This window comes from Canis aureus, chromosome 16, assembly GCF_053574225.1.
Source record: "Canis aureus isolate CA01 chromosome 16, VMU_Caureus_v.1.0, whole genome shotgun sequence".
Classification (NCBI taxonomy): Eukaryota; Metazoa; Chordata; class Mammalia; order Carnivora; family Canidae; genus Canis; species Canis aureus.
This window is the reverse complement of record NC_135626.1, coordinates 19,051,792-19,066,784: the sequence shown is the minus strand read 5'-3', so window position 1 is coordinate 19,066,784 and position 14,993 is coordinate 19,051,792. Positions and strand designations below refer to the sequence as shown.

Sequence of the window (14,993 nt, the reverse complement as noted above, 5' to 3'; positions counted from 1 at the left end):
AGTGTGATTGTGGGTTCCCAAATCATCAGGGGGTAGCACAGGGCCTTTTGGTCCTGATCAAACCCCCTTAGTGTGGGAGGAGGAGCCAGCACCTCCGGCCCATCCTTCCTTCTCTGTGTGCTCAGGTATGTGGTACTTGGCATTAAGTGAACCAGCACTTAATGAGCACCAGGTATGTGCCAGGCCAGCACGAGGAGGCAGGGGGTCTGGGATTGTTGCTGATTCTGAGGACAGGAGACAGCCACAGATCCCTCAAGCACCATGTTCCTGACCTTTCTGGGTTATGGTTCTTTTTGATAACTGGATACAAGTTTAGACCTACCTTCCAGGGAAAAGTCCACCCACAAAGCTTTCCAGTCCAGAGGATTCCCAGAACCCCTGAAGTCCATCCAGGGACTCAGTTGAGAACCCTTCCTCTAGGAGGAGGTAGGCAGTGCTGAGTAGGGGCAGAGGCAGGACTGGGAAGTGGGGGAGGGGCATGAGGCAGTGGGACATGTGGACTGCCAGTGGGTGCAGAGCTTGCCTCCAGGTGTTCCTCCACTGCCTGACCTGTAAGGCCTAACCACTAGGGATGCTGTTCTTATGGGGGAACCCAGGATTAGGACAGAGAGAGCCTGGGGTCCCCTCTAGGAAGGCAGACATAAGGCTCATCTCAAAGCTTGCGATCTGAGACTCCTCCAGAAGCCAGTGGGACTGGCCCAAGTGGGAGCATGATACAACTTCATTTTGTCCTTGCTCTACCTGCTAAGATCTGGCTCTGGTGGCTCTCAGAGCAAAATTCTCAAGGTGCTTGTAGCTATAAAGGTCCTGGATGTGCTATATGGCTGCTCAGCCTCAGAACCTCCGCCAAAGATCAGAGAGCTCCTACCCACTAAACAAGAAGAGACCTAAATTAAGCCCTTGCAAATGATGACCTAAGGATGTGTCCATGAGGGAGCGCGAGAGGTGGGCATAGGTGGAGACTTCTGTCCTTACCTTTGCTTTGCCTGCTGCCTGCCACTGCAACGAGAAGCCACACAGCGATGGTTTCATAACCACCTGCAGAGACCAGACAGTAATGTTCACAGGAGAAGCAGGTCAGGCATGATGGTAACTACACTGCCCCATTAGTCTCCCTGGACCGTCCCTGTTCTGAATGTTAGGGACAACTTTATCTACTCTGCAGCAAGTCGTCTCACCCACCTAGCCTGTGGTCTCTGATCTAGAAGGCCACAGGTGCACAGGCCTCTTCAGCCTGCCTGACCTGGCGTCTTTCCCCACAGATCTCCCACATGGATCCCCACAGATGGTACGAAGGGATATCGGACTGTCAGTGACTCACAGGTAGGTCCAGCCGGGCTGGGACAGGAAGGGGACGTAGAGCTGGACTGGGGTCTGCGTGTGGCAGGGCACCCACTGAGGGGTCAGTCTTCATTGTGGGTGGGTGTCCGGCCTGATCCCTGTTTCTTGGGGCTCTTTGCCTCTGGCCTGTCCATCACCCACCCATGTGGAGCCCCTGCCTGTCACCAGTGGCTTTATGGACTCACTGGACCCTCCCTGACCCCACCCCTGCTGAGGGAAGACACAGGTCCCAGGAGAAACACGGTTATGGTCTCAGGGAGGAGGAGCTGCGAGCTTCCTGCAGGTCCCACTGTGAGATCATGTTGAGGCCTACAGCTGGCCTCACGTCAGAGTCCATGAAGCTTTGAAACTCCAGGGTCCCATGGCCCATCCCTAAAGTTCTTGGCTTGGTAGCCTGGATTTCCAACAACTTCTAGTGACTCTGGTGGCTGGTGTGTGTTGTCATGGGTTGACACAGGCCCATGACGTGGATGGACCAGGAGACTTGGCCTTAGTTCCCGTGAGGCTGGGGTGTGCCACAGACAACAGGCCTGCACAGCATCTCATCACCCTGGACAACAACTGGAACAGTGCCTAGGGATGCCAGTGCTCTGGCCATCCCTGCCACAGACTGTTGGGAACACACTTATCAGGAGCTTTGCAACTTGCCAGGGACTTTCATTTCCCCCTGAGCATGAACTGTAGCAGCAGTGAGCCTGGAAGACTGGCCTGGAATTCTGGCCAGAGCTGGAGACCCAGCTGTGGCTCTGAGGGCTTAAGTAATTGCCTAAGGTCATGCTGCTGGTGAGATAGTGGTTGAGTCCTCTGACTGGCACCCAGGCACCTCTGGAGACTTGTCAGGGCTGAGTGTTGAGGAAGAGAGGCCCTGGTGCCACAATGGGGACAAGCCCTTCATGTGAAGGTCCGAGGTCTTCCCTCCTCTGTCCCCAGGTGCCCAGCGGGATCTTCCCAGGGTGTGAGGCTGGTGTGTGCCACAGATAACAGGTCTGCACGGCATCTCATCAACAGGAAGCCCACCTATTCTTCCTCCGTGAAAGTGGACAGTGACTGCTAACGAGTATGGGGTTTCTTTCTGGGGTAATGGAAATGTTATGGGATTGAATAGTGGTGATGGTTGCATATACTAAATATGCAACTAGTGGTGCATCATCACTAGTGGTGATGTGAATATACTAAAAACCACTGCATTATACAATTTTAAAAGGTGAATTTAAAAAAAAAAAGATTCATTTATTTATTCATGAGAGACACAGAGAGGCAGAGACCTAGGCAGAGGGAGAAGCAGGCTCCCTGTGGCAGGACCCTGATGTGGGCTCAATCCCAGGACCCCGGAATCACTACCTGAGCTGAAGCTGATGCTCAGGGTTGAGCATTCCCTGCTTGGTTTTTTAAGCCCTGGTTCCAGGCCTCTCTCGCTCAGCAGGAATATCTTTTTTTTTTTTTTTTTTTTTTTTAAGATTTTATTTATTTATTCATGAGAGACACAGAGAGAGAGAGAGAGGCAGAGACACAGGCAGAGGGAAAAGCAGGCTCCATGCAGGTAGCCTGACATGGGACTTGACTCTAAGATAACCCCTTGGGCTAAAGGTGGCTCTAAACTGCTGAGCCACCCGGGCTGCCCTCAGCAGGAAAATCTAAAGTGCTTTAGTCTAATCATGGTCCGTTCCCAGTCTGGGAAGGCTTTTATGCCTACGCCCTTTCTAGCACTTGCCTCTTCTCAGGGCCAGATCTGACCCACCACTTTGCCCCGTTTTCAAGATTTCCGAGTGGAGGTCCTCTCACTGAGCTGCTCCCCTTATCCCCACTGTTGGCATGAGAGAAGATTGAAGCCCAGAGAGAGTCTGTGGATCCCAGATAGGTAGGATTAGGGCTCCTAAAAGGTACATCAGGGACATGAGCACCTCTGTCCTTGTCCCTGGAAGCACCCATCTTGGCTGGGTGGAGACAGTAGCGCTCGTGTGCACTACACATTCACACATGTGATCTCCTCAGGTCCCTATGAGGATGTTGGCCTCCGAGGCTCCGAGGCTCCCACAGCCAGTAGTTGGTAGGATTCACACCGGTGCAGTCTGATCCCAAAGCCCATGTTCTTTCTCTATGCTCTGCCCTCGTGGTCTCAAAAGCTGTGCAGCTCTGAGTTTAGGGACCTGGGGTCCAGACCCTGCTGCAGCAACATCCTAACTGTGTGACCCCAGGAAGTCACCTAACCTCTCTGGTTCCTTTGCCTGTGTACTAAGCATCTGCACCCTGGGGTGGAGTGAGCTAATGTTCATGGATGTGTTACAAACTGTTTCCCAAATAACTGTTGCTATTTGTTCTGTTGTTACTATGATCTACTATGCTTTCAAAAATCTGTTCCTCCAAAAATGTGCGTTCTTTCTTCCCTTCAGCCTTCCCACTCTGGGGACTGCCTTAGAGTTTTTCTCTGCAGGACACGTCTACCCACTCAACCCTCGCCCTTCCTTCCAATCTATCTTTTGTGTTTTTAATTTTTTTTTTAATTTGGATTTAATTTGGATTGAAATACAATCAAAATTCAAGAGGTATAGAAGGGTGACTATACACACACACACACACATATATATACACACTATATACTATATATACTACATATATATGCACATAATACATACATAGTCCCCTCCTGCTGCTACCCCCCAGCCCTCTAGGTCCCCCTATAGGCAGATCTTGGCAGTTTTTTGAGATATTTTTATATAAGCAAATACATATGTATACTATATACACTGTTCTATACTCTGCTTCTCTTGTAAAAATGGAGGCATAATTTACATAGAGCTGAGAGCACAAATGCATTTTTACATATGGATACACCGATGTGTGTCATCCTGGTGAAGATCTAGAATATTCTGGTCCCCCAGAAATTGATCTTTGGCCCTTCTGGGTCCATAGCACTACCACCACGGGTTACTGTTCACTTATGTCTTCATTGGTTACATTTTCCTATATTTGAACTTCATGTAAATAGAGTCATGTACTTCTTCCTTTGATAATGTAATTTGGAGATCATCCTGTATTTGTACAAAAAGAGCTTTCTTTGTTTTCTGGCCTCATGGTGTCTGATGGTGTAGTTGGACTGTACTTTGCAGTCAGCCGTCTATACACCTAAACAGCATAGGTTGTTTGCAGTCTTCTACACTGCAAACATACGGCAGGGAGTAACCTTGTCTGTACATCATTTGATATCAGTTGGAAGTATCTATTGAGTCACTTCCTAAGATGGGAGTCATTCAGTATACACTCTTGTAATTTTGATGGCTGCTGCCAGAGAGCTGGTATCCGTGATCATACTAACTTTGGGGTTTTGGCAATGATGACTTTACAGCGGGGAAATCTGAATGCTCAGGGGCAGGCAGTGGCCCTGGGTGTCCCTGCCCTTCCCTGGGAAAGGCTAGAGGCTTTGGGATGGAGCCTAGTCTCCTGGTTTTCCTGGGGCCCTTCCCTGCCCAGGCTCTGGTTTCCTAGCCATGTGAGCATTTTCCCGTCTACCTTCTGCAGATTCTCCACGAAGTCTTGGCTGTCACAGGTCTGCCATGTGTGCCAGAAGAGCATGATGTTTGGAGTGAAATGCAAGCATTGCAGGTGATGGGCAGAGGGTGGAAGAGGGTGAGAGAGGCGAGTAAACTCCATACTTTTAGTTTAGTAAGAGTCCTACTACTTGATTCTTGGCCATAGGTTGAGTCAGAGCGCAAGGGAACGCCTTTGAGAGTTCTTAAACCTATTATTTATAATCCCATTTGACATACCTCAGTATGATCAGCTCTCTGTAGGGAGATTAAGGAAGCATCAAGCAAGGCATTTCCAGAAGAGGATGTTTGAGGTGGGTGTTGAAGGAGGAGTAGAAGTTTACCAGGTAGATAAGAAAGAAAAGAATTCCAAACCTTTGACCTTGTACAAGTCCAAGAGGAATGGGAGGACTGTTCTTATCTATAAGGAGTTCTGAAGTTTAGCCTTACATGTTAGCACACAAAGTGGGGAGAAGGGTCAGGTAGAGGTGAAAACAGAGATGACCTGTGGTATTCACAGAAGAGGAGAGTTCAGGGAGAATGGCTTCTCTACAAACCCAACTTATTTCCTACCATTATGCTTTCTGGTAGGACAGAAGGATGAGGAAGGGAACCGTGTTAGGGGCAGAGTGGCCTCTGCTGCTATCAGCTGCCTTCATCTTACAGAGGATGGACCTGGAGTCTCTGCTCCCAGATCACAGCCCCTTCATTGCTTTGTGACCCGGGGCAAGATGCCTGCCCTTTCTGGGCCTCATTTCACAACCGGGCAGGTGGATGATCCCAGGCTCTTTATCTATCAGGATTGCTTCAAGATTCTGATCAAGATGCGTGTAATAAAAGCATCTCGGCTCCCACCAGACTGGGTCTCGTGCCTGTCATTTGGATAAATTGTGTTTTCCTGATGACTCCCCTGACCACCAAGGAGATAATGTCAGAGCTTTCCACCAGTCTAGGTCTTCTGTGGCTCCTGGCTTTAAATTGGGGACCCCCTCTTCTTTTCAAGCAGTACCTTTCACATGGAGAGCATAGCATGATCTTTGAGCCCCACACTCTCCTACAATTGTGGTTTAAGGTTAGTAGGGCACCAATATCAACCCATCTGATTGTTGAGAACCACCAAGACATGGTGCAGCAGGTAGGACCAAACTGAGGGCCCTGCTCTTTCCAATTTGGCCCCCCAGCTGGCTCTCAAACCACGTAGCCCATGTTGGAATGCAGCAGGAGCCACCCTGTGCATTCCTGGGATCCCTTTGGTCATGTAGATGCTCTCCTTCCAATTCATCTTTTTTTTGTAAGTTCCTATTTTCTCCAGTTTTCTGAATGTGAGTGGAGGGTCTCCCTTTTCTTTAGAGAAGAGAAATAGATGTGTGACTCACACAAGTTAAAATGGGTGCAAGTAAAACTGCTCCACTGTGAAGATTAGGCATACACCAAAGGGAAAGTGTCCTGCTCCCCATAGCTGCTAGGGCAATTGATGTGGGATGTTCCAAACTCCTGAGCTAATGTTTGTTGAGAAATGTGTGGAGATTGAGGCAGCCATGAGAGAGTGCCCAGAGCTGCTGGGCCCAGTGCCCAGAGCCCCCTGTGCGAGCCCTGGGAGCCCCGAGTGGCCCCCTGGGCACTGACCCTGCCTTCTTTCTCAGATTGAAGTGTCACAACAAGTGTACAAAAGAAGCCCCTGCCTGTCGAATATCCTTCCTTCCACGTGAGTGTTCTGCTCTTTGCTTTCACTGGGTTTGGGGTGAACTTTTCTGTAGCTTGATCTGCTCCCTGTTAATGGTTTCCCCTGTCATTTCTCAATAGAACCTCGGCTTCGGAGGACAGAGTCTGTCCCCTCGGACATCAACAACCCAGTGGACAGAGCAGCTGAGCCCCATTTCGGAACCCTCCCCAAAGCACTAACAAAGAAGGTACGCTGGTGGCAGCGGTGGTCCCCTGGTCAGCTGCTTCTGCTGGGAGAAACCCGTCCTGCTCCTTTCCAAAAGGGAGAGTTGAGCAGGGAAGTGTGGGGCGTGCAATCCAGGATCCAAGGCCAGAGGGTGGCCTTCAGGGATTCTGTCTTTAGCCATTTTTAAGACCTCATATTTTATGTCCAAAATCATAGTTAATGTGCCCATGACCTCCTTCCCCAGTTTAACCTGACGTTTCCTGAGCATGTACTGTGAGTTGGGAACTTTTTCCATCAATGTGTCTTTTGATCCTCACAGTAGTTGTAAAAATCGCATACTGATGGTACCTCGGTTTTAGATGAGGAAAGTGGGCACAGGGTCCCCCGTGAGTGAGGGGCAGGCCCAGAGCCGGTGTGCTCTGCCATAACACAGGTTTTTGAAAGGAGAGTCTCAACACACCTGTTGTGGCCTCCAGGCACTAGTGGCTTCTGATGGCAGCTCCCTGGTGACCATACAGCCAGTGGCTTCCCCACTCTGCCCCGATGCTGCTGCGGGGGTGGCTTTGGGTTTTCAGTGTGTTGTGTCCCAGGCCTACACCGGGGCTTAGCATGCCCTTGCCTGCCTTACTGAGGGGCATGTGACCGGCTTCTCCAAGGCTTGGGCCAGGCTGGGGTGGAGGTTCAGGCAGGGAGAAGAGAAGCAGATGGCACAGCTGATGAACACCGGGGACCTGAAGATCCAGCGTAAGGGGCTGCTCCACATCTCACTGTCCAACAGGGGAGGCCAGTGCCTCAGAGCTGACTTCCTCATGGGCCAGCCCGTGCTGTCTCTCTGGCCTCCCTCCCCCATCATTGCATTTCCCCCGAGGTGGCGTTCCCAGCAGGAATAGAGGTAGAATGGAGGGTGTAGGATCACAGACCTGAGCTCCAGTCCCAACTAGTCCCCTTTCTTGCCCCTGTGACCGTGGGTGAATTCCTTTACTTCTCTGAACCTCAGCTTCCTGGTTTGTAAGTGGGGATGAGAATGCTTCGTTTTCAGGGTGTTGTGAGGGTAACGAGATGACGTTCATGAACTTGCTCATCAGGAGTAGTGGTGGTGTCCAGGCTGTCACAGATAGACACACTTCCTTGGGAGGGACGCTAGGCCCCGGATCTGCCACTCCCACCCTGCCAGTGTTGTCCTCTTGTCTGGCAGCACCAGATGCACCCCCATTTATACCATCTCACCACATTCAGTCCTTGTTGGTTTTTCAGGACCCACTCAGGCCCCTCCTCCTCCAGGAGGCCCTCCTGCGTGCACCTGGTCGGCCCTGCCCCGACATAGTTCTAGGCTATGCCTTCTCTTACCTCACTGAGGACACTGGCCAGCTGTCATCCTTCCCTCACCCCTATTTGTAGTCGTTCTCATAACCGGAGCTAATGGTTACTGAGTTCTTGCAGGCACTGTGCTGAGGGCCACGTGTTTGACCCATTCATCTTCAGGGCCTTCCTGTCTCTCCAGCCTCTCCTCCAGCTGCCTCTGCTCACAGCAGCTCTGCCCACACCCACCTTCTCGGGTTTACACACTCCTCAGGGACACTTTGCCAAGATGTGGGCTAAGGACCGGGGCCTCTGGCTGCACTTACCCCCTTCTGGATGCTTTTGGCAGCCTGACCGCATGGCACAGTCACCTGTCTGCCCGCGGAGGGCCTATCTCCCCAGCGGGGGGGTGCTATGGAGGGCGGGGCCTTGTCGTCTTGCCTCTACCTGATGCCTGCATCAGAGCCTGGCACATAGCTTGTGGTAAGAACATGTTGGCCTTGAACGCTGAGCCCGTGAAGCAGCAGCCGGTTCTTATAGAGAACCACTGTGGCTCAGAAAGGTGGGCTGATTTGAAGCAAGTCACATGGGCGCTGAGCTGAGGAGCCTGGGATTCAACCCGCCTGCCTCGTAGCTTTTCCTCCTCCCCTGGCGGGCCTAGCCCTGGGGAACAGAGATGGGATGCAGGATCATTGCGGGGTGCACAGGGAGAGGACAGGCTCAGTGGACCCAGCTCCCTCCCCCACTGGCATGTGGCACTGGGTAGTGGTGGCTATCCCTGGACTGTGAGGCCCACTGCGTGGCTCTGGTGGGTTCTGGGGTCCCCAGAGCCTTGATGGTCTGCAGAAGAAAAACCTATAGAACTCAACATTCAACATAATTTGGCCCCAACTTTGTTTTAAAGATTGTATTTTTAAGTCCTCTCTACACCCAGTGTGGGACTCAAATTCACAACCCCGAGATCGGGAGTCATATGCTGTACCGACTAAGCCAACCAGGTGTCCCTAGCCCCCAACTTTTTTGACCAAGGAATTCCAATCCTGTCCCCTAAAGGATTGGAGTTTGGGTCTGGGAACTTGGTCAGGGCCAGTGTCCCACCTGACACAGAGTCCCTCTGTAGCCCTCTCTCAGCTGGCCCTTTGACTTTGCTAGGGCCCAAACCACTGGGCAGTCCTAACCAGTAGGTCTGCAAAAGAGTGGAGGGAGCATTTATTTATTAGACACCACTGTGTACCACATACCAAACACTTGTCAGAGGCTAAATTCATTAAGAAACCCTGTAATTCATTAAGAAACCCTGTTGTGTGCTTGGCTCAGAGCCAGGCACTGGGTTTATGAGGAGCAGGCCAGTCCCTGCCCTCACAGGACACTCTGGGGGGTGGGGGAGAGACATTTTTCAGAAACCCCCTAAGATGAGGAAAGGTGCTAGCTATAGGAGGAGCATGGTCCCCACTGGGCTTGAGAAGGGCTTCTGAGAGGAAAGTATGAGATGAAGAAAGATGAGCAGGTGTCCCCCAGGGGATGGCATTGAGGTGAGGGTCTCTCTGTGCCATTCTTCCCTTGAATATTAGACCAGTAGAATGTCAGGATGCCCTGGGCAGACTTCTTCATTTTTAGGGAGGGAGGGGAGGGTCCCAGCATGGGGTACAGGAGGCAGGCTGGGCAGGGCAGTGACAGTCCCTGCCCACTTCTGGTGTCTCTCGTCCCACAGGAGCATCCTCCGGCCATGAACCACTTGGACTCCAGTAGCAACCCATCCTCTACCACCTCCTCCACACCCTCCTCGCCGGCACCTTTCCCAACATCGTCCAATCCATCCAGTGCAACCACACCCCCCAACCCCTCTCCTGGCCAGCGGGACAGCAGGTTCAACTTCCCAGGTAACCACACCTTGGGGCTTCTGTGTGCCTTCAGGGTAGGGTCAGATGCCCCTTCTCAGCATGCCCCAGCAGGCTCAAGGTCAAACACTGCCACCACTAAGAAAGAGCATTTGCTGGGAGCCAAGCATTGTGCCAAGTTCAAGTACATTACCATATTTACACCTGATGAGAGCTCTGAGGTAGATGCTGTTATCACACCCATTTTACAGATGGGGATACTGAGGTTTCAGAGGAAGTGGCTTACTCTGAGCTGTATAACACGTAAGGGACAGAGCCACCATCAAGGCCAAATCTGTCTGGCATAAAGCCTGGATTCTTGACAGGATCCCCAGGCTGCCCTCCCATGCATGTGGTGGCTTCTCCTAAGCATTGTTCACTCAGGACTTTGAGCTCTCAGGAAGCATGGCAGGCAGCACGGAGGGCTGGGGCTGACCCAGGAGGTCTGGGAGAGGGACTCTGAGGCTCAATTGCTTACCTGCTCTGTGATCTAAAAAAGCTGCTTATGGGGGAACTTTTGTTACCCCATGAAGTTGGGATTTGGTTTATTCCTACTGTGCAGATGAGTACACTGAGTCTCAGGGGTGCATGCTAGAGGTAACCTTTGCCTCCACCATAGCCCGGGCTGCCCTGCACTCTATAAGGCCAGGGTGCCCCCCTCCCCACCCCCGTCTCAGCAAGGCCCACTTGCCTGTCTCAGGACACACCTTGGCTTGGGCCTCCCTCACATCTCCTTGCAATTGGTCTTGGCCCTTCAGTTGGCAGCCAGGAAGAAGGAGCAGCCACTGGGACACTCCAGTTTGCTCTGGGCCCAGTCAGGTCAGGCCCCACCTGTCACTGGTCCTTGGAGCTCCAGACCTGGTGGGTGGGTGGAGGGGTCAGGGCCACAGATTTTCCTGTGCCGGGGGACTCTTAGCTGGGGCCACATGCAGCCAGCAAGAGACCAGGTAGCCTCTCTGGGCCCATTTTACCAATGTGCCAGGGATTTCTTTTAGGGTCACTGGGAAACTGAGATTTTTGTGGGAATCTTTTCTCTTTTGCCTGCCCCTTTGCTCTAACATGCACCTGGCTGGATACCCTCTGCATTGTCCCCATCACACCTATCCCCTCCCTGCAAGTGGAGCGACAGCCCCTTTGAGCGACCTCCTCTCCCATTCGGCTCTGTCATTATGCTCTGAAACTGGGTCTTTTGCTAAACTCCTAGGTTGGATTTTTCTAAAAGGAAGTCCCTGTTTGAAAAACAGGCCACAGAAAAAGTCCGTTTTGTGATGTCAGCCAGAGCCTCTCAGCTTTCCCTGATGGGCCCTCATTGTTCTGTGCACAGAGCCCTCCGTCTCTCCAGGATCTGTGGTCTCGCTGGGCATGGCAGTGCCCCTGGGCCTGGCCTGGTGGTTAATCTGGGAAGTCACAACTCCCACCATGCCCCCATTCTGCACTTCGGGGGAGCATTTCTGTTTACCTCCAAGAATAAAGCCGGGGAAAGGCTATCTGTACCCCTGTTTGACAATATGACAACTGTGTCAGAGTCCAGAGCCCCAGCGCATCCCCTTCAGTGAGCTGGGTTTTTGTTTTGTTTTGTGTGGGGCGGTCGGGTTGCCAAGGGGGTGAATGTGGGGCTGAGGGGGGCCACTCCTCTGCGCATGGCTCAGCCAGCTTTCACCATTTCTTCCCCCTTGGGTTTTGCCCCAGCTGAGCTCATACAGACTGCACAGAGAAGCAAGCCTGGGAGATAAGGCGAATGGGCCAGGGCTCTGCAGCAGATCCTTCATGGACCAGTCCTTCCTGGGGGCTCCTGCCAGCACCCATTTCCTTCTAGCCCCCATCCTCCTTCCTGCATGGATCACCCTGCTCTGCCCCATCCCATAATCAGCCCGTCCCCCCCACCCCCGCCCCGGCCAAGCCCCCGCATTTGCTGTTCTGTGTGTGTGACTCACCTCCTCTTCTGTTTAAAGCTGCCTACTTCATTCATCATAGACAGCAGTTTATCTTTCCAGGTGAGTCCTTTGCATGGTTCCACTAACTGCCCCTCACTGTGAGCCTTCTGTCCAGCCCACCTGGGCATCCTTTCCCTGGGCACCTCTGAGATGCTGGAGTCTCACATATACCTATTTTGAGAGCTGACTGTGTGTCACAGCTGGAAAAGACAGTTGTGGGGGGGGGGGTCACCTTGAGGGGACCCTTCACAGGGGCAGTGACTTCCTGAGAGGGACCTTGGCAAGGAGCCTGTTCAGCCTCTTGCATAGAGAGACTACAGGATCATGCAGCAGGGAGGTGGCCAAAATCCAGTTTGTAGAATGAAGGAAGAGACCTTTTGCTAATGCCTTCTGAGCATCTGTCAGGATATCTTCCCCTATGTCATGACAAGGAAGCTGCTTACAGGACCTATCTTAGAAAGGGAAGCCAGTTTGGAAAAGTCTGCAGGCTTCACTTACTGACTGGGCTTCTCCTTCCTGAGCGTTGCTGCCTAGCGCCTCATGCTGGCGATAAGATAAAATGCAGCTTTGTTTTAGAGTTTCAAGGAGATCACCTTCAATCTCTGATTTCCTTCCACAAAACTTGCTTTGCACACTCACTGTGTGCCAACCTTTGCCTTTGGCCATATTGCTTCCCCCAAGGAATTTGTGTGGTTAGTACCTATTTCTCCAGCTGAGGATGACAAGCATTCCTATCAGTGATTGGCTACCTTAATTCTTTTATTTTTTTTGGGGGGGGGGTTACTTTAATTCTTAATTGAGTCATAGGGAGTCGCTGTGTGTTTAGACAAAGACTGTGGCTAATTATTTTTCTCCTGGGTTAAACAGACCTGTCCTGAAATGCTATTTTAGTTAGCTCAGCATTTTCTGTTCCCCAGCCCAGCTCCATTAGGGGAGTGATCTGGAGCATTTGTAAGTTCTTACAGGACTATTTGTATGGCTTTGGCCAGGTGTGAACAGGCTGGCAGGTGTCAGGGGCCTGGGGCTGGTCCTGAGGAGCCTCTCTGAGCTGCCTTAGTGGTTTCACACCCTTTTTTGTCACAGTTCGCCTCTAAGAGCCTCTCTGGTTACCAGCTATAGGACAGAGTACAGAGGAGTACTCAAAAGCATTGGAAGAATGTCGCTCTCCTTCCCGAAGGGTCCATCTTGCTCTGAACGTATGTCAAGGAGGGAGGAGAAGGAACGTATTTCTGTTAAAATAAACATGGACACATTTTGGAGCAGAATGCAAAAGACACTCTTAATGTTTAAGGAAACATAGGAGGCCTCAGAGACACTATTCCCTCTCACTTGGGGTGCTGTTTCTCCCCAGTGCCACCCCCTATGCATGCGTCTATCTTCTGTGGGAATATTTGAGCTGTATCGGAGAGGTAGAAAGGTCAGGCTGCCCCTGGTAGTCTGCAGACACCATGTAATGGTATCTGGGGGAGGCCTTGGCAGAGTCTTCAAGGGCCCAGGATCCCCCAGAAATGTTGCATGTGTGCACTTCCCTGATAAAGAGTCCCACGGCCTCTCTCAGATTCTCCAAGTCTGTGAGGTCGCATAGATGATCTTTAGGGGGTAGCCTTGGATAAAGCCTTAGAACTTGAGAGGGTGTTGGTAGCTGAGTTGGGCAGCTCTTTGTCCTAGAAGGCAGGGAGAGGCTGCTAATAGCTTGAGCCACTGCCACCTATAGTCTCTTTTCTTTTGTTGACCAAAGAGGAGGGAGTGAGGGGCCCAGCCAGGCCTGGGGCTGCCAGCCTCAGGGGAACCAGAGAGAGGGACCAGAAGGAAGCAGGCAGCAGAAGGAGCCCTGGAAGGTTTTGGTTCCACACTGGGGTGACCCATCTGTTTGGTGTTCCCCAGATGTGAGACTTTCAGTGCTAAAAGTGGGAAACTCCTAGGCTCAGGGTCAGCCCCTGCCCAATCTTTGGGCCCTAGGAAGTATAGACTGTGCATTTCTTCGTCTCCCCAGAGAGCTGCTTCACCAACGACTTAAACACCTGGAAAGCCAAGGGGGTGGGGTCTCTGGCTCCCACCAGAAATGGCCAGCAGCTGAGCCAGACACCAGGTGTCACTACTGAGCCATCTGCGAGCCCTGCCTCTGGACCTCTGCTGGCCTGGGCCAAGGCAGCTCACTGTTCTCCAGGGCTATTGCATCCACCTGCTGCCTCTGAGCAGACAAGGGGGGCCTTGACCCCCCCATGTCCAGTAAATAATAATCCAGTCTGCTTTTACCACCTGCTCCTAGTGGACAGTTTGGCTACAGGGGAACGGGGTTCACTGGAGAATCTCAACCTTCTCTCTCACCTGGAGTCCCTTCCCAGCACTGAGCCGTGTGGGCCAAACCAAGTACAGTAGAGGTCACTTCTGTGTCCCATTTTAGGAGTGGCAGTGGCCTAGCGAACATGTACTCAGCCCTGCGAGGGGCTGGCCGCTCGAGGAGGAGCCACTCCACTGTGTGGGCTGGGTTTGTAAGCACCTTGCCCTTTGGGGGAGGGGGAGGGGGAGGGGAGTCTCAGGCCTTGTGTTTGATTTTTGTTTCCTCCAGACATTTCGGCATTTCCACAGGCAGTGCCATCCCCTGATGCGGCGGACAGCACCCGGTAGGCATCCCTATGCCATGGTCTCTTTCTAGACCCACACCCTGGACCACCTCCCACCCCACCTATAAGTGTCTGACCACCGTCCCCCCTCAGCTCCAGATGCTGCCGTATGCCTGGGCCAGCCAGGCAAGATACCCCTTGGGCAATTCACTCCCTGCATCTGTGAACTCGGCCAGAGGGTTTTATTTGCCTCCTGTGAGTGCAGCTGGCATTGGATAGGGATATATGTAACCCTGGAGCAGTTTTGTGATGCAGGAGAGGTGAGCGAAGGCCACTTGGAGTTAGAGACAACTACTAAAAATGGCTCCTGTTTGCGGAACTCCTTCAGGGAGCCCGGCTCTGCCCAGCCCTTGGCTCCCATTTCCTCACACGGGCCTCAGCCTGGTGAAGGCAGGTGTCTAAATAGGTGTCATCCGTAACATACAGAGGAGAAAGCCCGCACAGAGATGTTAAGAAATTACGTGAAGTCGGTTCTCAGGTAGAATTTCAAATTTCAAACCCCGTGT

General features: G+C 52.1%; 1 protein-coding gene across 4 annotated transcripts in view; it reads left to right on the top strand.

Annotated features, from left to right (window-relative positions):
• The window catches only part of KSR1 (kinase suppressor of ras 1), a 154,784-nt gene that overhangs the window by 117,010 nt on the left and 22,781 nt on the right, over window positions 1-14,993 (top strand). For 2 of the 4 annotated variants that reach the window (XM_077852072.1, XM_077852071.1), the window contains exons 6-12: window positions 1,263-1,323; window positions 4,858-4,941; window positions 6,509-6,570; window positions 6,669-6,775; window positions 9,764-9,932; window positions 11,882-11,923; window positions 14,433-14,487. In XM_077852072.1, the coding sequence (XP_077708198.1) occupies window positions 1,263-1,323; window positions 4,858-4,941; window positions 6,509-6,570; window positions 6,669-6,775; window positions 9,764-9,932; window positions 11,882-11,923; window positions 14,433-14,487 (580 nt within the window). Of the gene's footprint in view, window positions 1-1,198; window positions 1,324-4,857; window positions 4,942-6,508; window positions 6,571-6,668; window positions 6,776-9,763; window positions 9,933-11,881; window positions 11,924-14,432; window positions 14,488-14,993 lie in introns of those variants that run through there. The other 2 variants (XM_077852069.1, XM_077852070.1) reach the window with 2 other exon arrangements.